Source organism: Aplidium turbinatum, chromosome 8, assembly GCF_918807975.1.
Source record: "Aplidium turbinatum chromosome 8, kaAplTurb1.1, whole genome shotgun sequence".
Lineage (NCBI taxonomy): Eukaryota > Metazoa > Chordata > Ascidiacea > Aplousobranchia > Polyclinidae > Aplidium > Aplidium turbinatum.
In genome coordinates this window covers 15,902,019-15,917,391 of record NC_137479.1, presented here as the reverse complement: position 1 = coordinate 15,917,391, position 15,373 = coordinate 15,902,019, and the positions used below count along the sequence as shown (strand labels likewise).

The 15,373-nt window shown below is 38.0% G+C and overlaps 1 protein-coding gene across 4 annotated transcripts in view; it reads right to left on the bottom strand.

Annotated features, from left to right (window-relative positions):
• LOC145775710 (F-actin-uncapping protein LRRC16A-like) overlaps positions 1-15,373 on the bottom strand; it is a 55,776-nt gene that overhangs the window by 10,222 nt on the left and 30,181 nt on the right. For 3 of the 4 annotated variants that reach the window (XM_082587060.1, XM_082587061.1, XM_082587063.1), the window contains 18 exons: positions 14,104-14,154; positions 13,676-13,735; positions 13,316-13,440; positions 12,981-13,146; positions 12,379-12,452; positions 11,977-12,052; positions 11,504-11,592; positions 11,051-11,220; positions 9,961-10,079; positions 9,680-9,757; positions 9,466-9,542; positions 5,845-5,901; positions 3,919-3,958; positions 3,396-3,466; positions 3,255-3,327; positions 1,700-1,822; positions 996-1,109; positions 666-769 (listed from right to left, as the gene is read on the bottom strand). In XM_082587060.1, coding sequence (XP_082443186.1) covers positions 666-769; positions 996-1,109; positions 1,700-1,822; positions 3,255-3,327; positions 3,396-3,466; positions 3,919-3,958; positions 5,845-5,901; positions 9,466-9,542; positions 9,680-9,757; positions 9,961-10,079; positions 11,051-11,220; positions 11,504-11,592; positions 11,977-12,052; positions 12,379-12,452; positions 12,981-13,146; positions 13,316-13,440; positions 13,676-13,735; positions 14,104-14,154 — 1,667 coding nt within the window. The remainder of the gene's footprint in view (positions 1-665; positions 770-995; positions 1,110-1,699; positions 1,823-3,254; positions 3,328-3,395; positions 3,467-3,918; positions 3,959-5,844; positions 5,902-9,465; positions 9,543-9,679; positions 9,758-9,960; positions 10,080-11,050; positions 11,221-11,503; positions 11,593-11,976; positions 12,053-12,378; positions 12,453-12,980; positions 13,147-13,315; positions 13,441-13,675; positions 13,736-14,103; positions 14,155-15,373) is intronic. The other variant, XM_082587062.1, reaches the window with a different exon arrangement.

The window sequence follows — 15,373 nt, the reverse complement described above, 5'->3', positions numbered from 1 at the left end:
GCATCCAATTCTTCTCGTACGTTGTAAGCATTGTGTACGTCATACGAACAATCTCAACCAACAGTCAAATCCAATCACTCGCTCGTTTACTTTGTTTGGTTGAGTATAGCGGGCGAGTCAATTATAAGTAAACACGGTATTGACAGGTGTAGACTAATGAAGAATGAAACGTAGCTACAAAAGTGGAGCATAAAAATGCAGTTTCCCAGCTTCGGTCCTGCCTCTACATTCCAAGCGCCGTGCGTGATAAAAGCAAAGTTGATTGAACCTAATTCACCAATTACGACTAAACAGTTTTATCGTTATACTTTCCAAGATAGAGAACATGCTTATCTCCATGATATCTCTTACTCGAAGGTCAAGATATACAAATGTTAGAACAACGATAGCATACGGCCCAGAAAAAATAGGTTTCCCATTGCGGCCCTTGTACTGTTTTAGGTTGTGTCATCTAACAGGCAATGCCTTCTAGAATGTAGAACCTGCCGCCATGAAGAAGTTATTATCACAAAAGTCACAACTAAAAGCTGTTTCACGCTGCATGTTGGACACATGCGCATTGCTGTTGCAATATAATATACACATTCAATTTCAAATCCTCTTGCGGGCATTATGTGACTCGCAAGTCAAATATTGTGTGTGTTCAGGAGAGGCTTGATACGAACCTTATGTCAAGACTTTTCAGTGACGTGTTGCTCCCAATGCAGCCAAGCAAAGTGGGAAGAAATTCTCGTAATTTCGAGTCCGCGATCGACAAAGTTTCCAAGCACTGGAAGAGTGAACAAATACTGTGTCAGAGCGAAAATAAAAAATTAGCTTCACAAAACAGTTTTTCAAAGAGGAAACAGAATCTCTATGCAACTATTACTGACGTTCGTCAGATAGCCAAAGTTTCAAGTGCAAAGTAAGGCTCTAAAGTCTAAAGACTCGAGTCATCTATTTTTTAAAGATGACGCATGCGAAGGTAAAGCACTAACGTTTCATCAAGCACTCACCGAGTCTTCCTCCTGCACCATCTCCACAATAGCTTCCATAACTGTACGCATGTGCTTCGTTTTTATACCAAAGAAGTTTCGGCCGATGCTCAATTCCCGAAGCGATTTGTTTTTCTGAAATATTTTTTACTGATCCATAGCGGTTGAAATTTAACCAACATCATAAAACCTACGGTAGCAAACTAATTATAAACCTGTTTACCAAGATTGATATGATCACTCATGATTCAATGTAAAACATCAAAGTAATCAAAACAAGTTAAACTGCGACAACATTTAGCTTACGAAACTAAACTGCGGAATAAATATCATAATTGGAAATTACGTTGTTCAACCTGAAAAGTTATTGAAATTGTACGTACTATCCTTATGTACGTACTATCTTAATGTCGCAGCAAACTTTTTGTGTTGCAATACAGAAGTTTTTTCAATTAAAAATTTTCGGAGTAATTATTTACCAACTCAATAACGATCAACTATCTACGCTGATTGCTAGATCAACCATTAGCGAAGCGACAAAATCGTACAAACAAGGCAGAGGGCTAGCAAATTAAATTATGATCGGAGAGAAATTTCACACACCAGAAAAACATCTCTATGATGCCTGTCAGATATTCTTTTCCATTTTATTTTCTGCTATTTTGTTTGAGTAATCCCCATGATTTGGCGTTACATGACAAAAACAAAACAACAGTGGGACCCACCTGCAGCCACGCCAGCAATCCGATCATGTCCGAATCAAATGAATTATCAGCGACATCGAGCTTCACGAGGTTCTTCAGCGACGCAATGTTGGATTGGATCACCAAACATCCTTGCGACTTCAACTGTAAGTGTATGTGCTTGATAACAATGCTAACGTGATTGGCAACACTGGTCAACACTAAATTTGGCATTTGGAAAGTTAGGCCTATTTTGGAGTATAACTGGGGCACTGATACCGAAAATGCAATCAGTTTTTTTTCCATCATTTCTAGTTTGCAAAATATGGTATACTCCACGCGACGCCAAATTTTGCCTTGTTTTCACATGCCTTACAAAGAGACCAGAATTCTTTTAAACTTTTTAAGGGTGTGTTATTTGCAAAAAACTCAAGTAGTTGGGTGCTAGAAGTAGTCTAGCGTTTAGACAATGCAAACCACTTTAAGACATCATAAATGCAAGAAATTTGTAAAAATATCAGTTTTTAAAGTGGTGCGAGCCCTGATTCGAAAGGGCGCCGGTTCGACACCGCTTAAGAGCTTGTACCTGTGTCTTTGGCAAGACACTTAAAGGCATGCCCTCGATTGCAGAGTGGCGCCCCTTCGACTATAGCCCTTGATTTCTCTCATGATTATGAACAGTACGCTGCTCTAGAAAGAAATGCCTACAGCCTTCCTGAGGACTATGGCTGACTGAACTGAATGAACTACATCATAAATTGTCTTTTGCAAGACTTTTTCGAGAGCATATAATCAGGACAGTTTCTTTGTTGGTTTAATGGTAGCCATCATTGCGACACTGCAGCTTTTCTAGCATCTTTTCTCAACTACGCTTATATCCTGGAACAAATTTTTGCATTGTTTCGCACTTAATCTTAACATAGGCGGTGGGATGGCGCAGCGGGTAAGGCGTTCGCTTTCCAATCATGCAATCCTGGTTCGACTACCGGCTTAAGTTGGTTGTTGACAAACACCGCTCACCTCTACCCAGAGTGTAATAAATTGGGTGGGCGTAGTTGCTGAAGTAAAGGCAGCCGAGAGAAAGGAACTGGCCACCCTACTCTCGTTAGTGCCGAAGGCTTAGTATAATGAGAACCTTATCTTCTCATCCCCCGAGTATGGGACTCACCTTTAGCTTAACATATCAATAATTTTTGGAAAGTTAAAAAAAAAACATAAAACAAATTGCACAATTACGTTCGAAGCAGTCAATTGCCTTTTGCTTATTTGATTAAACTGTGTACTGAGAATATTTATCAGCTGTCTCATTTGTTGGCCTTCAAAATTCATCTGATATAACCATTTCCATGTTCATAATAGTCGGATAAACAGATGTCCAACATGACATGCCTTAAAAAGTTTAAAAACGTTCTGACTTTGTTGAGGTAGAGTACATCAAAACCAGGCAAAATCTAGCATGACAGGGGATTAGTCATATGTCAAAAACTAGATGAAAAAAACGGATCAACTTCAAGAACAAAAAACGTTGCGTTAATGGCAAAAGTTTTAAATACCCGCATATGAGTTGGTTTGGTGGCAAATGAACTGGGAAACCCACCTCACAGTTTCCAAGATTAAGTGAAACTTCTAATCCGGACGTCAAGTTGTTTTGCAGTCCTTCCATGACGCACCTGTTGCACAAACGGTCGTCAAGTACACGTCACCGCAGCGTCACAAAAACACATGCGATATACGTCACCTCAGAGCCTCAGAAGGAAATTTCATGTTTGAGAAGTCAACTTCCTTTAGTGCTGTAGTCTTTTCGAAAAACTGAACATGAAAAGTACACATATTAAAAATAGAGTACATCAGGTGTCTGTTGTGAGAAACACACAGAGTCGCAACCTCCGACTGACATCACCAGGAGAATTTGCTCACACAAAAGGAATATATATTATAATGAGATGTCTCCACGCTGTAATCATTTCCAAGACTTCTCAAAGTATGAGTCGCAACCCCCAACGGGGTTGCAATACTTTTAGGGTGGCGAAACAAATAAAAACTGGGCCTACGTTGGGTGATTCACACTAGACTGCCAGACTAGAATAAAATTATTTTCGGAAATGGGCTCAATGAAAACGTTTGAGAAACCCCCAATGTTTTTCAAAAAGCCTGTGGTACTATGTGGTTATGATCAAGATGGGATACAAATAACGACCAATCAACAGTCAATTTGCTCACGTGATCATTCAGCGTAAATAAAGTTACATTACCGTACTTACTTCTTGAAATGAAGGGGGGAGTGTGTTGTCTTTGCTCTTTCTGTAACATTAAAGTAATTGATGAAATGTGTCTTTGCAATGTTTTAAATAAAGTTTATCACTGTAGAGTTCAGAGTGGACAACGGTATGCAAGGTTGTATGCAGTTCATCAAAGTGTCACCACCATTCTTTTGTATCAGATTAAAAACACTATTCATGTACTTTCTGTCAAGTAAACAAAGTAAACAAATCTGTCAAGTACTGAAATATTTCAATGGATTGTTACAGTAGAGGCTTTATTGTTTCGATGAAGTAGTAGTATAGCAAGTTAATGTTTGAGACATTTTAGTTAAACGTAGTGGGTCATGGCTTTAATGGATTGAAAGTGTTAGCCCAGACAGCAAATCAGTCGTTTTTGCATTGACTAATCGTCTGTAAAAATGACGGCTTTTGCTGTCTGGGTGCTCAGTGCTCAATTTCTCATGCATCACGCTGTGCTTCTGATAAGTAGTAAGTGCATCTCATGCACTTTTCATCGTCAAGTGTCTCAGTCTGTCAACTAACGTTACTTAATGTTTCAAAATTCATTTAAGAAGTAATTCTGTCGGTAATTGCGATTCGAAAACCTGTGGAAATATATTAGTTCAAACATTAAACGTAATGCAAAAGTTAAAAGTCGAGTTGTTGAGTGTTCAAAATCTTTGCGCTAGGAGAGCTAAGCATTCAGATAGCCATCAGAAAAGTCATCCGTATTTCTCAACGCATGGTATTGGTGGAGACAAGTCTTGATCAAGCAACGCGACGTCGCAACAAGGCGGTTGTCCAACGCACGTGCTGAGAAAACCGACGACCGACGTAAGAAAACCCACATTTTCAGCTATTCTTTAAGTTAAGGTCACACTCAACAGAAGCTTAATACGATGTTCAAAAATTTGAAGCTAGAAATCGAACTGAAGCACCAACAAACCGAAATAAAAAATGCAAAGAAAACGTTCTGAATAGTAAATGGCCATAAAAAATCCAGCAATAAAAGAGCAAACATTTTGATACATAAACACCGAATTCACAAAATGAACAAACATCTGCACCAGGCCAGGATAAAATGTCATTAGAACCTATGCGACTTGATTTAACGGCTCTGAATTAAGAGAAATGACGCACATCGCTCACGTGAGAATGCTACTCGGGTGAGCACAAAACGAGCATCAGTGTGTCCAGCACATCCCCTTTTTACATTAATCCAACGTTTGAAAACGTTGTAAAGGACGGATATTCTGGCTGGGTATTTGTCGATTATGGCCAATATTTATTTTAAATCTGGCATCGTTTGAGAAACAACAATGTTTGCCACAATGGCCAGTCGTAACCCAACGAATAAACCATCCCCTTTTTGTATTAATTTAATGTCTGCAGATAGTGAATCAATGTAAAAAGGATGATTTGTCGACTGGGAAGTTGCGAGGTTACAGGCTACGTTTAACATACGTAAGATTAAAAATTTCAAGTTTGTCGTGAACAATCAGCGTAAAGAAAATATCCACACAAACCCCCAGCCAGCAAATGTTTGCTTCTTACAACGTTTCAACAAAATAGCGACGTCGAAACGATGTCAAACAGGGGACTTTAGCTTGCTGGAATGTAACATCAAAGTAGAAACACGGCAACACATCCTTTCCCAGACAGCAAAGCAACTGCTTTTTCAGACTGATTTAACGTCCAGACGTTAAATCAATGTAAAATCATGCCTTAGCTACAATAACGACATCACCAGCACCCTTGTCAATTCATAACGAAAACATGGCAAGGTTAGTTGAGTTTATCGAAAAATCTGAAAGAAAACCGCACGCCAGCCACGACGCAGCCCAGCAAGCAAATCAGTCTTTTTTAGTGTAGAAGAACATTAAGAAAGGACTGATTTTCTGGATGGGAATGGTGCACGCTCACAACCTGATGGAATAAACATCTTCTTCCATGTAGTGAGGATAGAGCGGGCCTGATATCAGCCTAAATAACACCTTGTGAAAACTTTAGCTCAGCAGTAACTCACACTTCAAACCAAACTTTGTGAAATGATCCTGTGGCACTCGGCATGTGCCCCAAGCAGCAAATCAGTCTTTTCAGCATTGTTTCAACTTTTCCAGACGTTGAATAAATGTATGAAGAACTGTTTCGCTAGCCGGGATATGTGGTTTTGTATTTTAGTCGACTCTGATCTGATAATTGGGTTGGAGATAAACAGGGAGACATATTGCGCACAAAGCCTGTGGCCCGAGTAGATGCGTGTTTGCGGCCACCAAAAATTCGGTGTTAAAGAAAATGAAAGTTCTTGATAATAAGCTGCATACGGTATATCGTACTTACTGAATAATCAGCAGCACAAGTAACAAAGTAAATTGTAAACTGACACGAACATAAAACCAATCGGTTTATTTGTGAGCTGACCTTGTGGCAACAGTCCAAGAATACGTAGAAGCAAAAATCTAAGAACTTCAGACGAGCTAAATAAATGAGCCACAAAATAACATTTTTCTCTATCTCGTTGAAATACAGTCACATAGGCGTCTGTCAAGCTTGTATCAGACAGCCAGCAAAGTCGCCGTTTTTTTTTTCATTGTTGCACGGTCGCCAGACTTCAAAGCGAAATAAAAATGACAACTTTGCTAGCTGGGATCAACAAACTAGCAGCAAATCAAACTTGGCTGAAATCAAAACCATGTTCAGAACAGTTTGAGTAGACTTGGTTGATTACTTTCGAAATACAAAACAGTTGCTTCCCGGACAGCAATACCAGTCACTTTTACATTAATTCAACGTCTGCAGAACGTTGAATCAATCAAAAAATAAGAGATTTTACTCATTCCAAAACAGACTCAAAATTGATAAGTTCATATCACTGGTCAACACACATTTTGGTGCCAAAAAAGTTTTAACGGTTTTGGGGTATTTTGATGCCGCTGAATCCGAAAATGACCTTGGTTTTTACGAATTGGCTCTAATTTTTGAGATGTTTCATGGTTTTGCTCCAAAAAAGTGGGTCATTCCATATCTAAACAGAAAATATAATATGGTACCTCTCAGATTTTGCTGAAAAGTTGTCATACTATGCCTGAGGCTACCAAACAAAAGAATCCTAAGTTTTAGATTAATATCTTAAACGGTTTTCCCATGGCGGCCATTTGAATTTCGGGCGCTACCCTCGTTTTTGACTTGGGGGTGGGGTAGCGAATAGCAATTTCTGCCATTTTCAGAGCCTCATAACTTTTATTGCAATTGTGGTAGAAGACTAAAAGTTGCTGTGCTAGTTCATTATAAACTATACTACACAGTTTAATATTAAAAAACATCTCGTGATGCATAGGTGTTAGGTAGGTCATCAAAATCCTGTTTTTTTGGCCCATATAAGTTTTTTTTTTTTCAATTTTCAAATGCTTCTCCTACCCAAACCAATCAAACTATTTCTCTAAAAACCTAATTATTTGTAATATTTGGAAACTTTTCTTCTGTCAACTTGAATTTGGGAGTTGTGGTGCCATTAACATAGATCTTATGAGGGTCTGAAAACCCTATCAGGCAGAAATGGCCCATTTTTGCTACTATGTTTCGAGCCCCAAATGACCGCGTGGGCATTTTATGGTCATGCTGAAATTTATACCAGACAAACGCATACATTTATTCTTTCATTTCATGAAATAAAATCTTTGTTAATCAAACTCCTTCACTATAAATTTTATGTCTTTAAAATGTAACATTTTGGTAATTTTTAGAAAATAATCTCAAGTCCGTAATGTAGGTCAGAGAAAATTCAACAAGGATTTATCATGAAAACAGTAAAAATAAGTAGGTGCTATGCTTAGTGATCATAAACATTGAAATACTGACATTGTTGACCATTAATTTATGTTCAAAGTGATGCTTTCACCTCTTCACCTCAGATGACCTTACAGGTCTTTCGTTGCCATCTTGTTGTGCTGATAGACACTCAATTTGTATGTAGGCTACTTTTTGTTTGTTTATCGCCAGCAAAACAATAAACTGAACTGAACTCACCCATGAAAAAGTACCCACCTGCAATCAATGAGCTATGGTGTGGAGATAAAATTGTAGGAAAATGATCAAGTCGTGTTCAAAAATTAAATTGTTTTCAGTGTGCACTATAATTCTGCATTATGTAAAATGCATAGCTCAAATCAGCTTATCTATCATCTATTGACTAAGAAACTGTGGAAGTAGTGTCAGAACATTTTCATAATCTTTTTGGTTAAAGGGCGGGGAAACCCAAATTAACTTTGCAAGTTTTTTGTTTCAGCGTGATGTCATTGTGTACAACATGCGTTTTAGCAATAAAAAAATCCAAATTTTGTTGCCCTCGTCTCGCTAAGGCCGCTTTTGTTTGATACCCGTTTACGAGGTCTCGTTGCGCATCAAACTGTGATTCTGTTCGCTGTGACGTCACAAGGTACATATAGTTGTGGCCAAAACTTTAAGACCAGACTTGATTTATGACGATTTTTGCATTACTTCAAAATACTGCATCAGATATAAGATGATGCATAAAGATGATGCAGCTGAAACAATATATGATGCAGTATTTTGAAGTAATGCAAAAATCGTCATAAATCAAGTCTGGTCTTAAACTTTTGGCCACAACTATATGTACCTTGTGACGTCACAGCGAACAGAATCACAGCTTGATACGCGCGAGACCTCGCAAACGGGTATCAAACAAAAGCGGCTTTAGCGAGACGAGGGCAACAAAATTTGGATTTTTTTTTTTGCTAAAACGCATGTTGTACACAATGACATCACGCTGAAACAAAAAACTCGCAAAAAGTGAATTTGGGTTTCCCCGCCCTTTAAGTTTGTAGTTTCGAGCACTGAATCCGTAGGTTTTAGAGAAATATTTTGATTGGTTTGTGTGGTAGAAGCATTTGAAAATTGAAAAAACAGTTATACGGGCCAAAAAACAAGATTTTGATGACCCACTTAACACTTATGCATCACGAGATGTTGTTTTTTACTATTGAGTTGTGTAGTATAGTTTATAATGAACTAGCACAGCAATTTTTAGTCTTCTACCACAATTACAATAAAAGTTATGGGGAGCCTCTGAAAATGGCTGGAATTGCTATTCGCTACCCCTACCTACCCCCAAGTCAAAAACGAGGGTAGCGCCCGAAATTCAAATCGCCGCCATGGAAAGGCCGTTTAAGATATTGATCTGAAACTTAGGATTCTTTCGTTTGGCAGCCTCAGGCATAGTATGACAACTTTTCAGCAAAATCTGAGAGGTACCATATACAAGATATCTTCATATTGGCTGTTTTGATATGGAATGACCCACTTTTTAGAGCAAAACCATGAAATATCTCAAAAATTAGAGCCAATTCAAAGAAACCGATGTTATTTTCGGATTCAGTGGCCAAAAATCGCCCAGAAACCGTTAAAATATCTTCGGCACTCGGAAAAAAGTTTTTTTTTGTTGGCCAGTGTATTATCAACCGCTTTTATTTCCCGAAACAGTGATAAATATTAAAATCAGTGAGTTGGACCAATATAACAGCAACGTACTTTCCATAGAAGTGGTTTCGTCCCAACTTGACATTTTGAAGGTACTTCGTGCAGCCTTTGGCAAGCGCGCTGACGTACTAGTAAATAAAGATATGCTTGGTTGATGAAATAATGGGCTGCTTCAAAATGAGACGGTGAATGAGACATGACTGAATTTGAATAGAGCGATTTGAACACTTTTAAATCCAGTGACAATAAGTACCACGTGACTTACAACTTCAACAGAGCAGTCTGTGCTGGAAATATCCAGATCTGTGAGGTGGTTGCTGTTTGCCAGGAAGTTATATAGACCCTGCGAAGAAAAATACAAACGATAGAAAGGCTTCACGTGCTCAGTCAGAAATCAACTTTTTGCATTGATTTAATGTCTGTACACGTTAAAACAACCACACCGATTGAACCCAACAACTTAAAACAAAAACAAAGGTATTTTACCAACTAATAACCAAAATAAAACGCAAAAAAATTAAAACAAGACGCGTATAATCATCGCACCTCTGCTTCGTCACTTTTAATGTTGTTAAAAGACAAGTTGAGATGGGTTAAGCTTGACATAATGCCCGGACTGGAACGTAGCGATTGGCACAATCCGTTGATGCCTTTCGATGTGAGACCTTTACAAAGAAGCAATAAGAACTTGATGCATAAATATGTCACGTTTTGGGAAAAGAATTATATTTAACACTGAAATACTGGCCACATTGGATTGCCTCGTATCTCATCAAATTACTACGGTCGCAAGATGATTGAAAATTAAGATGTCTGTATACTGATGCAGAAATATATGTATCGTATGCCTATAATAAATATCAAGGCGATCTTTGGTGACAAGCCATGACATTGTGCAAGTTTTGATGCGACCGAAGGCCTAATGTGTCTAAGGTTGCTGTTTTAAGTTGCTAGTCTAAGGAGTGATTGATATGGATCTTTCGTCTTTATCCACATTTTGCCAATTTTAGGCTACTTTTGTGCAATTGTAGCATGTACGCTCAACGATTAGGCTAGTTGTGGCAGTTCTGCGGAAATCAAATGAATATTTGACAGTAGCCTACTAGCTGCAGATGAAATTTTTGTCATTTTGTGAAACCATGAATCCATTGAGTTGACAGTGAGCTGTACAGTAAAAGCTATGAACAGTAAGCGGCTGTAGAAGGAAATGCCTACAGCCCTTCTTAGGACTATGGCCTACTGAACTGCACAGTAAAAGAGTATGAGCTTTTATGACAACTCATTTACATATTGTTTTGTCATAACAGAGATTTGAAAGGGAAATCAGTAACTGTAACTGAAAGAGTAGTTTATTCCATTTTTAATGAGTAATGCTTTATATAAACATTCCACTAAATATTGAAGATAAAAATCAAAAACGTATGTTCAAGGGTAATTTAGTGAAACCTACATCGGTCTTCAGTCACGTCTTAGGATCGCATGTTGGCAAGGCCTGTGTTATAGATCGCTATGGCCTATCCCTATTATTATGTAGGAATTGTAGGCCTACGTGATGAACATTAATTGTGACGTAAATACTAGAATGTGACAAAACTTATTTGACGATCTAATACAAAGTTTTGACTGTTTGGTTTACCAGTTTTGGAAACATCCAACTTTTCCAGGTTGCCATGCTTAAGTAATGGAAGGGCGCCACTAAGATGAAGCAGACCTTTGTCTTCCAGTGGGTTGTTGGATAAATCAAGCACACGAAGACAGGATTCTTTATTCTCTATGAAATTGTTCGACAAACGCTGCGCAAACTCCCTGGACAACAATTTTCGTGTTAGAACCAATGGAACGGAGATACGTGCGAATTAGATTTCAGCCAACGCTAACCTTGCATTTTTTAAGAGACACCACAATAGCTGATTCAGAAACGGTCATATTTATATCTTTGTTAAATTCCACTAAAAAGATTCAGCTGCACGTTCCTTCTTGATGGGTACTTCAACATGCCAAACCAGCACTGCGGGCGGAGATATAAAGATGCAGTTCGTTTTGACGTAGCGTCCACGTCGGTTAGAAATCCAACCAAAGCACGACTCACCCTTTGACGCCAACGCCATCAAGTGAAAGTTCCTTCAAGTTGTGTGAATTCCTTGCCACTTTCAGGATGAACTCCAGGACTTCATTGTTCTGCATGATATCAAAACGGTGAAAAGAATGTGAGAAATGATCAATGTACTGTAAATATGACGTATTTTGCAGTGTGGGTTAAAACACTCATCCAGCAAACCTTGTTTACATTGTTCAAACGCCTAGCGATGTCAAGAAAAAACAAAACGGCTAAATTTTGCTAGCTGAGTGAAACCCACCACACAGTGAAACGACTATGTCTTGCAAACGCTTTTGGGAAGTAGCCCCGTTACATTAGATCTACAGCAATAAGTGAAATCTGGTTTCAACTCGAGATGAACTTTGGAAGCGTGGGCTCTGTGAGTGTGATACATCCAAAGTGAACTTTCATCACCAATTGACATGATTCAACACAAATTGACACCAGTAGTCGTCGCAACTTACCAGTTTGAAGTTTCGAATAACCAGCCCTTCAAACCAATGGTTGTAGATCATCACGGCTATTATGGGTATGATGTCCCTGGAAAAATATTAATAAAGCATTTCAAGACAAGAGATGTACAATTAATCCAATGTCGTATGCGGTAATTTTAAACCGGATAAGTTGCACTCGCATTAAATATTTAAATAGTTTTATTATGCATCAGAGCAATTGACTTATTCATCGGCGTTTATCTGACGAAGCAAGCGATCATTAAGCAAACAATTATTCCGTTGCAATCATCTCAAAGTCAAGCTCACGAATTGAGGAAAACATGATCTAAATTCTAACAAACAATAAAATGACTGTTAGAACCTGTTGTATCACCATAAACCATTTTTCTTAAACTCGTGTTCGAAACTTACTTTGTTTCTGGAAGGTCAAAATCTTTCATATTGATTTCGTGGCAGTTTTGTGACAAGTATATCGTATCTACGTCCTGCAACGCAACAAGAACGCAAATCGTGTATGGAGCAAAGCTGCATGGCGGAACTACAGTATTTTATTCCACAATACAGAACACCTCTCATGAAGAAATAGAGCTCCGAGGCCAGTGGAATGCAAAGTTTTGAAATTGTGGTGGGCTAAACTAAGATTGTTGCAATGGACAACTAGCAGAATCCATCCTCTTTACATTTACATGGATTAAACAGCACTGTCTTTTGAGCTGAGTAAGGACCAAGAAAACAATACTGGCATAAACAAGCGCAGAAAACAGGTTCTTTTGTGATCATCATTTCTCATTGGATTTGATTCCAATCATAGTGATGGAAATATTTTCTAAATTTCCAATGCCAATAAAATTGCTGACGATGCGTTTGTGTGAATATAAACAAGCAGGAATTCAGGTTTTGTTGCACTGAGCAAAACACATTTCACTCAGGACCACGGTTTGAATTTAAAAATGCGGCAACCTCATTAGTTTAGTGAAAAAACACAGTGGAAATCTCTTTTGACAACAACATACCCATTCAACGTCCTCCCTGACAGGACTGCTAAGATAGTCGCAAATGCATCGGTACATTTCCGCAAAGTTTCCACACGGGCCAGGGTCATTCTGGTCTGCTTGGTTAAGCATCGTCTGAATGACCTTCTGTCGGCCCAGTGGTTCCAATGACGCTTTCAATATACGCCTGAAAACAGCATAGGAACAGAAAGTTACATTATAATCCAGACAGCAAATCAGACGTTTTTTACATTGATAAGATTCAACGTTCAATGTAAAAACGACTGATTTTCTGTCTGGGAAACAATGGTGCATGTCCGATTGTCCGTGGAAAACATTTTTAACTCTTTACTCACGAGAGAGCAACGCCAGGGAAAATCGTTCGCAGTGAAAGAGCAACTCTTCCGATGATGTGATCTGCGTCGTCGCTCCCTATCATTTGCATGAAGTAGATCTTCCCGTGATTCGTGGACACGACCAGCTGGGATAGAGAATAATGTCTTCATTCATGTCCGATTCACTTAAAAACGAGTTGCTTATTCAAGTAGACGCAGTTGTCCTATCGCGACAAGTCTGGATTGTGAAATCTTGCGGCACGAACAACGCAAGATGACAAAACTTAAGGCAAAACTATTTTTGACCAGTTCTGCTCATATGAAAAATGCTAGAACTCCCCCACGTCCTCCTAAAAGTGAGCGACCAGACAAACCACATACTCGTTGAGGAGAAGGACTGTCCATCGCTTTGATGTCAAGGAAATGAAAATCAGCTTCAAGCTGCAAAATATAATCAGTGAGTTACAACGTCGGATTAAAAACTTTACAGCAGAATCGTTTAAGCTTTCTTGTCCGTTTCCTCAAATGTTTTTATTGAGATCGCTTCAAATATGCAGTATGTACAAAAAAAGGTAATGTTTACGTGTTTGCAAAAGTAAGAACTAGATATTATAAAGTAACACAAAAAAATACTACAATTACTAAACACCATTCGAATCTCAGCAATGTAGGCTACATAATTTCCACAGTAAACAAAATTACAATTGGCAATGAGTGGAAGTTTAAAGTCAATATTAAAAATGTATACATAGAATCCTGTGACGCTGATCGTAAAGAGTAGAGTACTATAGCGTGCACACGTCACACACCTTGAATGGAGACTTTACGCCAAGTATCTGGCACCTGTATGGAGTTAGAACCTGTAGAAATCATAAAACGCTTGGTTAATGGTTAATATTGTGAGATATTTATAATCTGTTAGATTTAGAAAACGTGACAAAAGACAATTTTTAGTCGTTAGAAGAATCCCTGTTCCAAGAAACATTACATTAATTCTTTGCAACACATCCACGCAAAACCAACGATAAAAATTGAGTGACGTCCTAGAAAATCTCCAATTATTGTGACTTGCAAGAATTATAATCTACTGTCGCTGTTGTTTTTTCAGTGTAAAGTGTGATGAGAATGGACAATGGAGCAGTGTCGCATTTTAACCACTAACCAGTCGTCTGTTTTCAAGTCCGGGCGATGTGAACTGAACACACCCACTGAATAATGCTTTTTGTTGCAAGGAAGTTGCATGCTGTGATGTGCGACGGGCTCAGTTATGAGGTGGCGTTTATTTTTACTTGTTAACACATTGCCGTTATACGACAGAGTATAACTTCCTTAACACAACCAATATTGATTCTAAGCCGCAAATGGCAATGCAACAACAAGTCTGACCGACATTGCTTAATTAAATCCTAAACTAATATCAAGCTTGAAACACAATGAACGCACATAATTAAATATATGTTGCTGCATAATAATGCTTTCAGTTTTTGTAATGTTTATTCTTGTTATGCCTACACAGAGCAGTTGTTGTAAAGCAAATTAGACATACTTTCGACAATTTATATATGCGTTTTCAAAAACAGCGTGTAAATCGGGGTCACTAAGATGTTCATTCCAAGTTAGAAAGAAAATACAAAAAATAACTTACTTCGATTTTGGGGATAAAAAAGTAAATTTTAAAACGCCTTATTGCTTGTAAGGATTACCCTATGTTAATAGTGTAAACTTTAAATATGAATCTTAAATTTATAAACCCAGGCAAGTATTCTCTCGTCCTTTCAAAGAAATGAAAGAAAACCAGGAAAATGCAACATTCATTTATTGTACTATTCCAGAAAGTTGGTAGAAGTGCAAATAAATTTCAGTTTATACATATTTACTAAACTGGACATCAGTGACAGAGATAAATAATTAGGCAGTTCACTTAAATCTTTCATAATTATCAGTTATTTTATGTTTAATTTTTAAACATGAATAAAAATTTCACATTGAACAACAAGTAAAGTAAAAAGGTAAATCCAAGGCAAAAAATTTACCAAAAATGTCTTTGACATCAAAATTCATAAAGAAAAAAATCACACA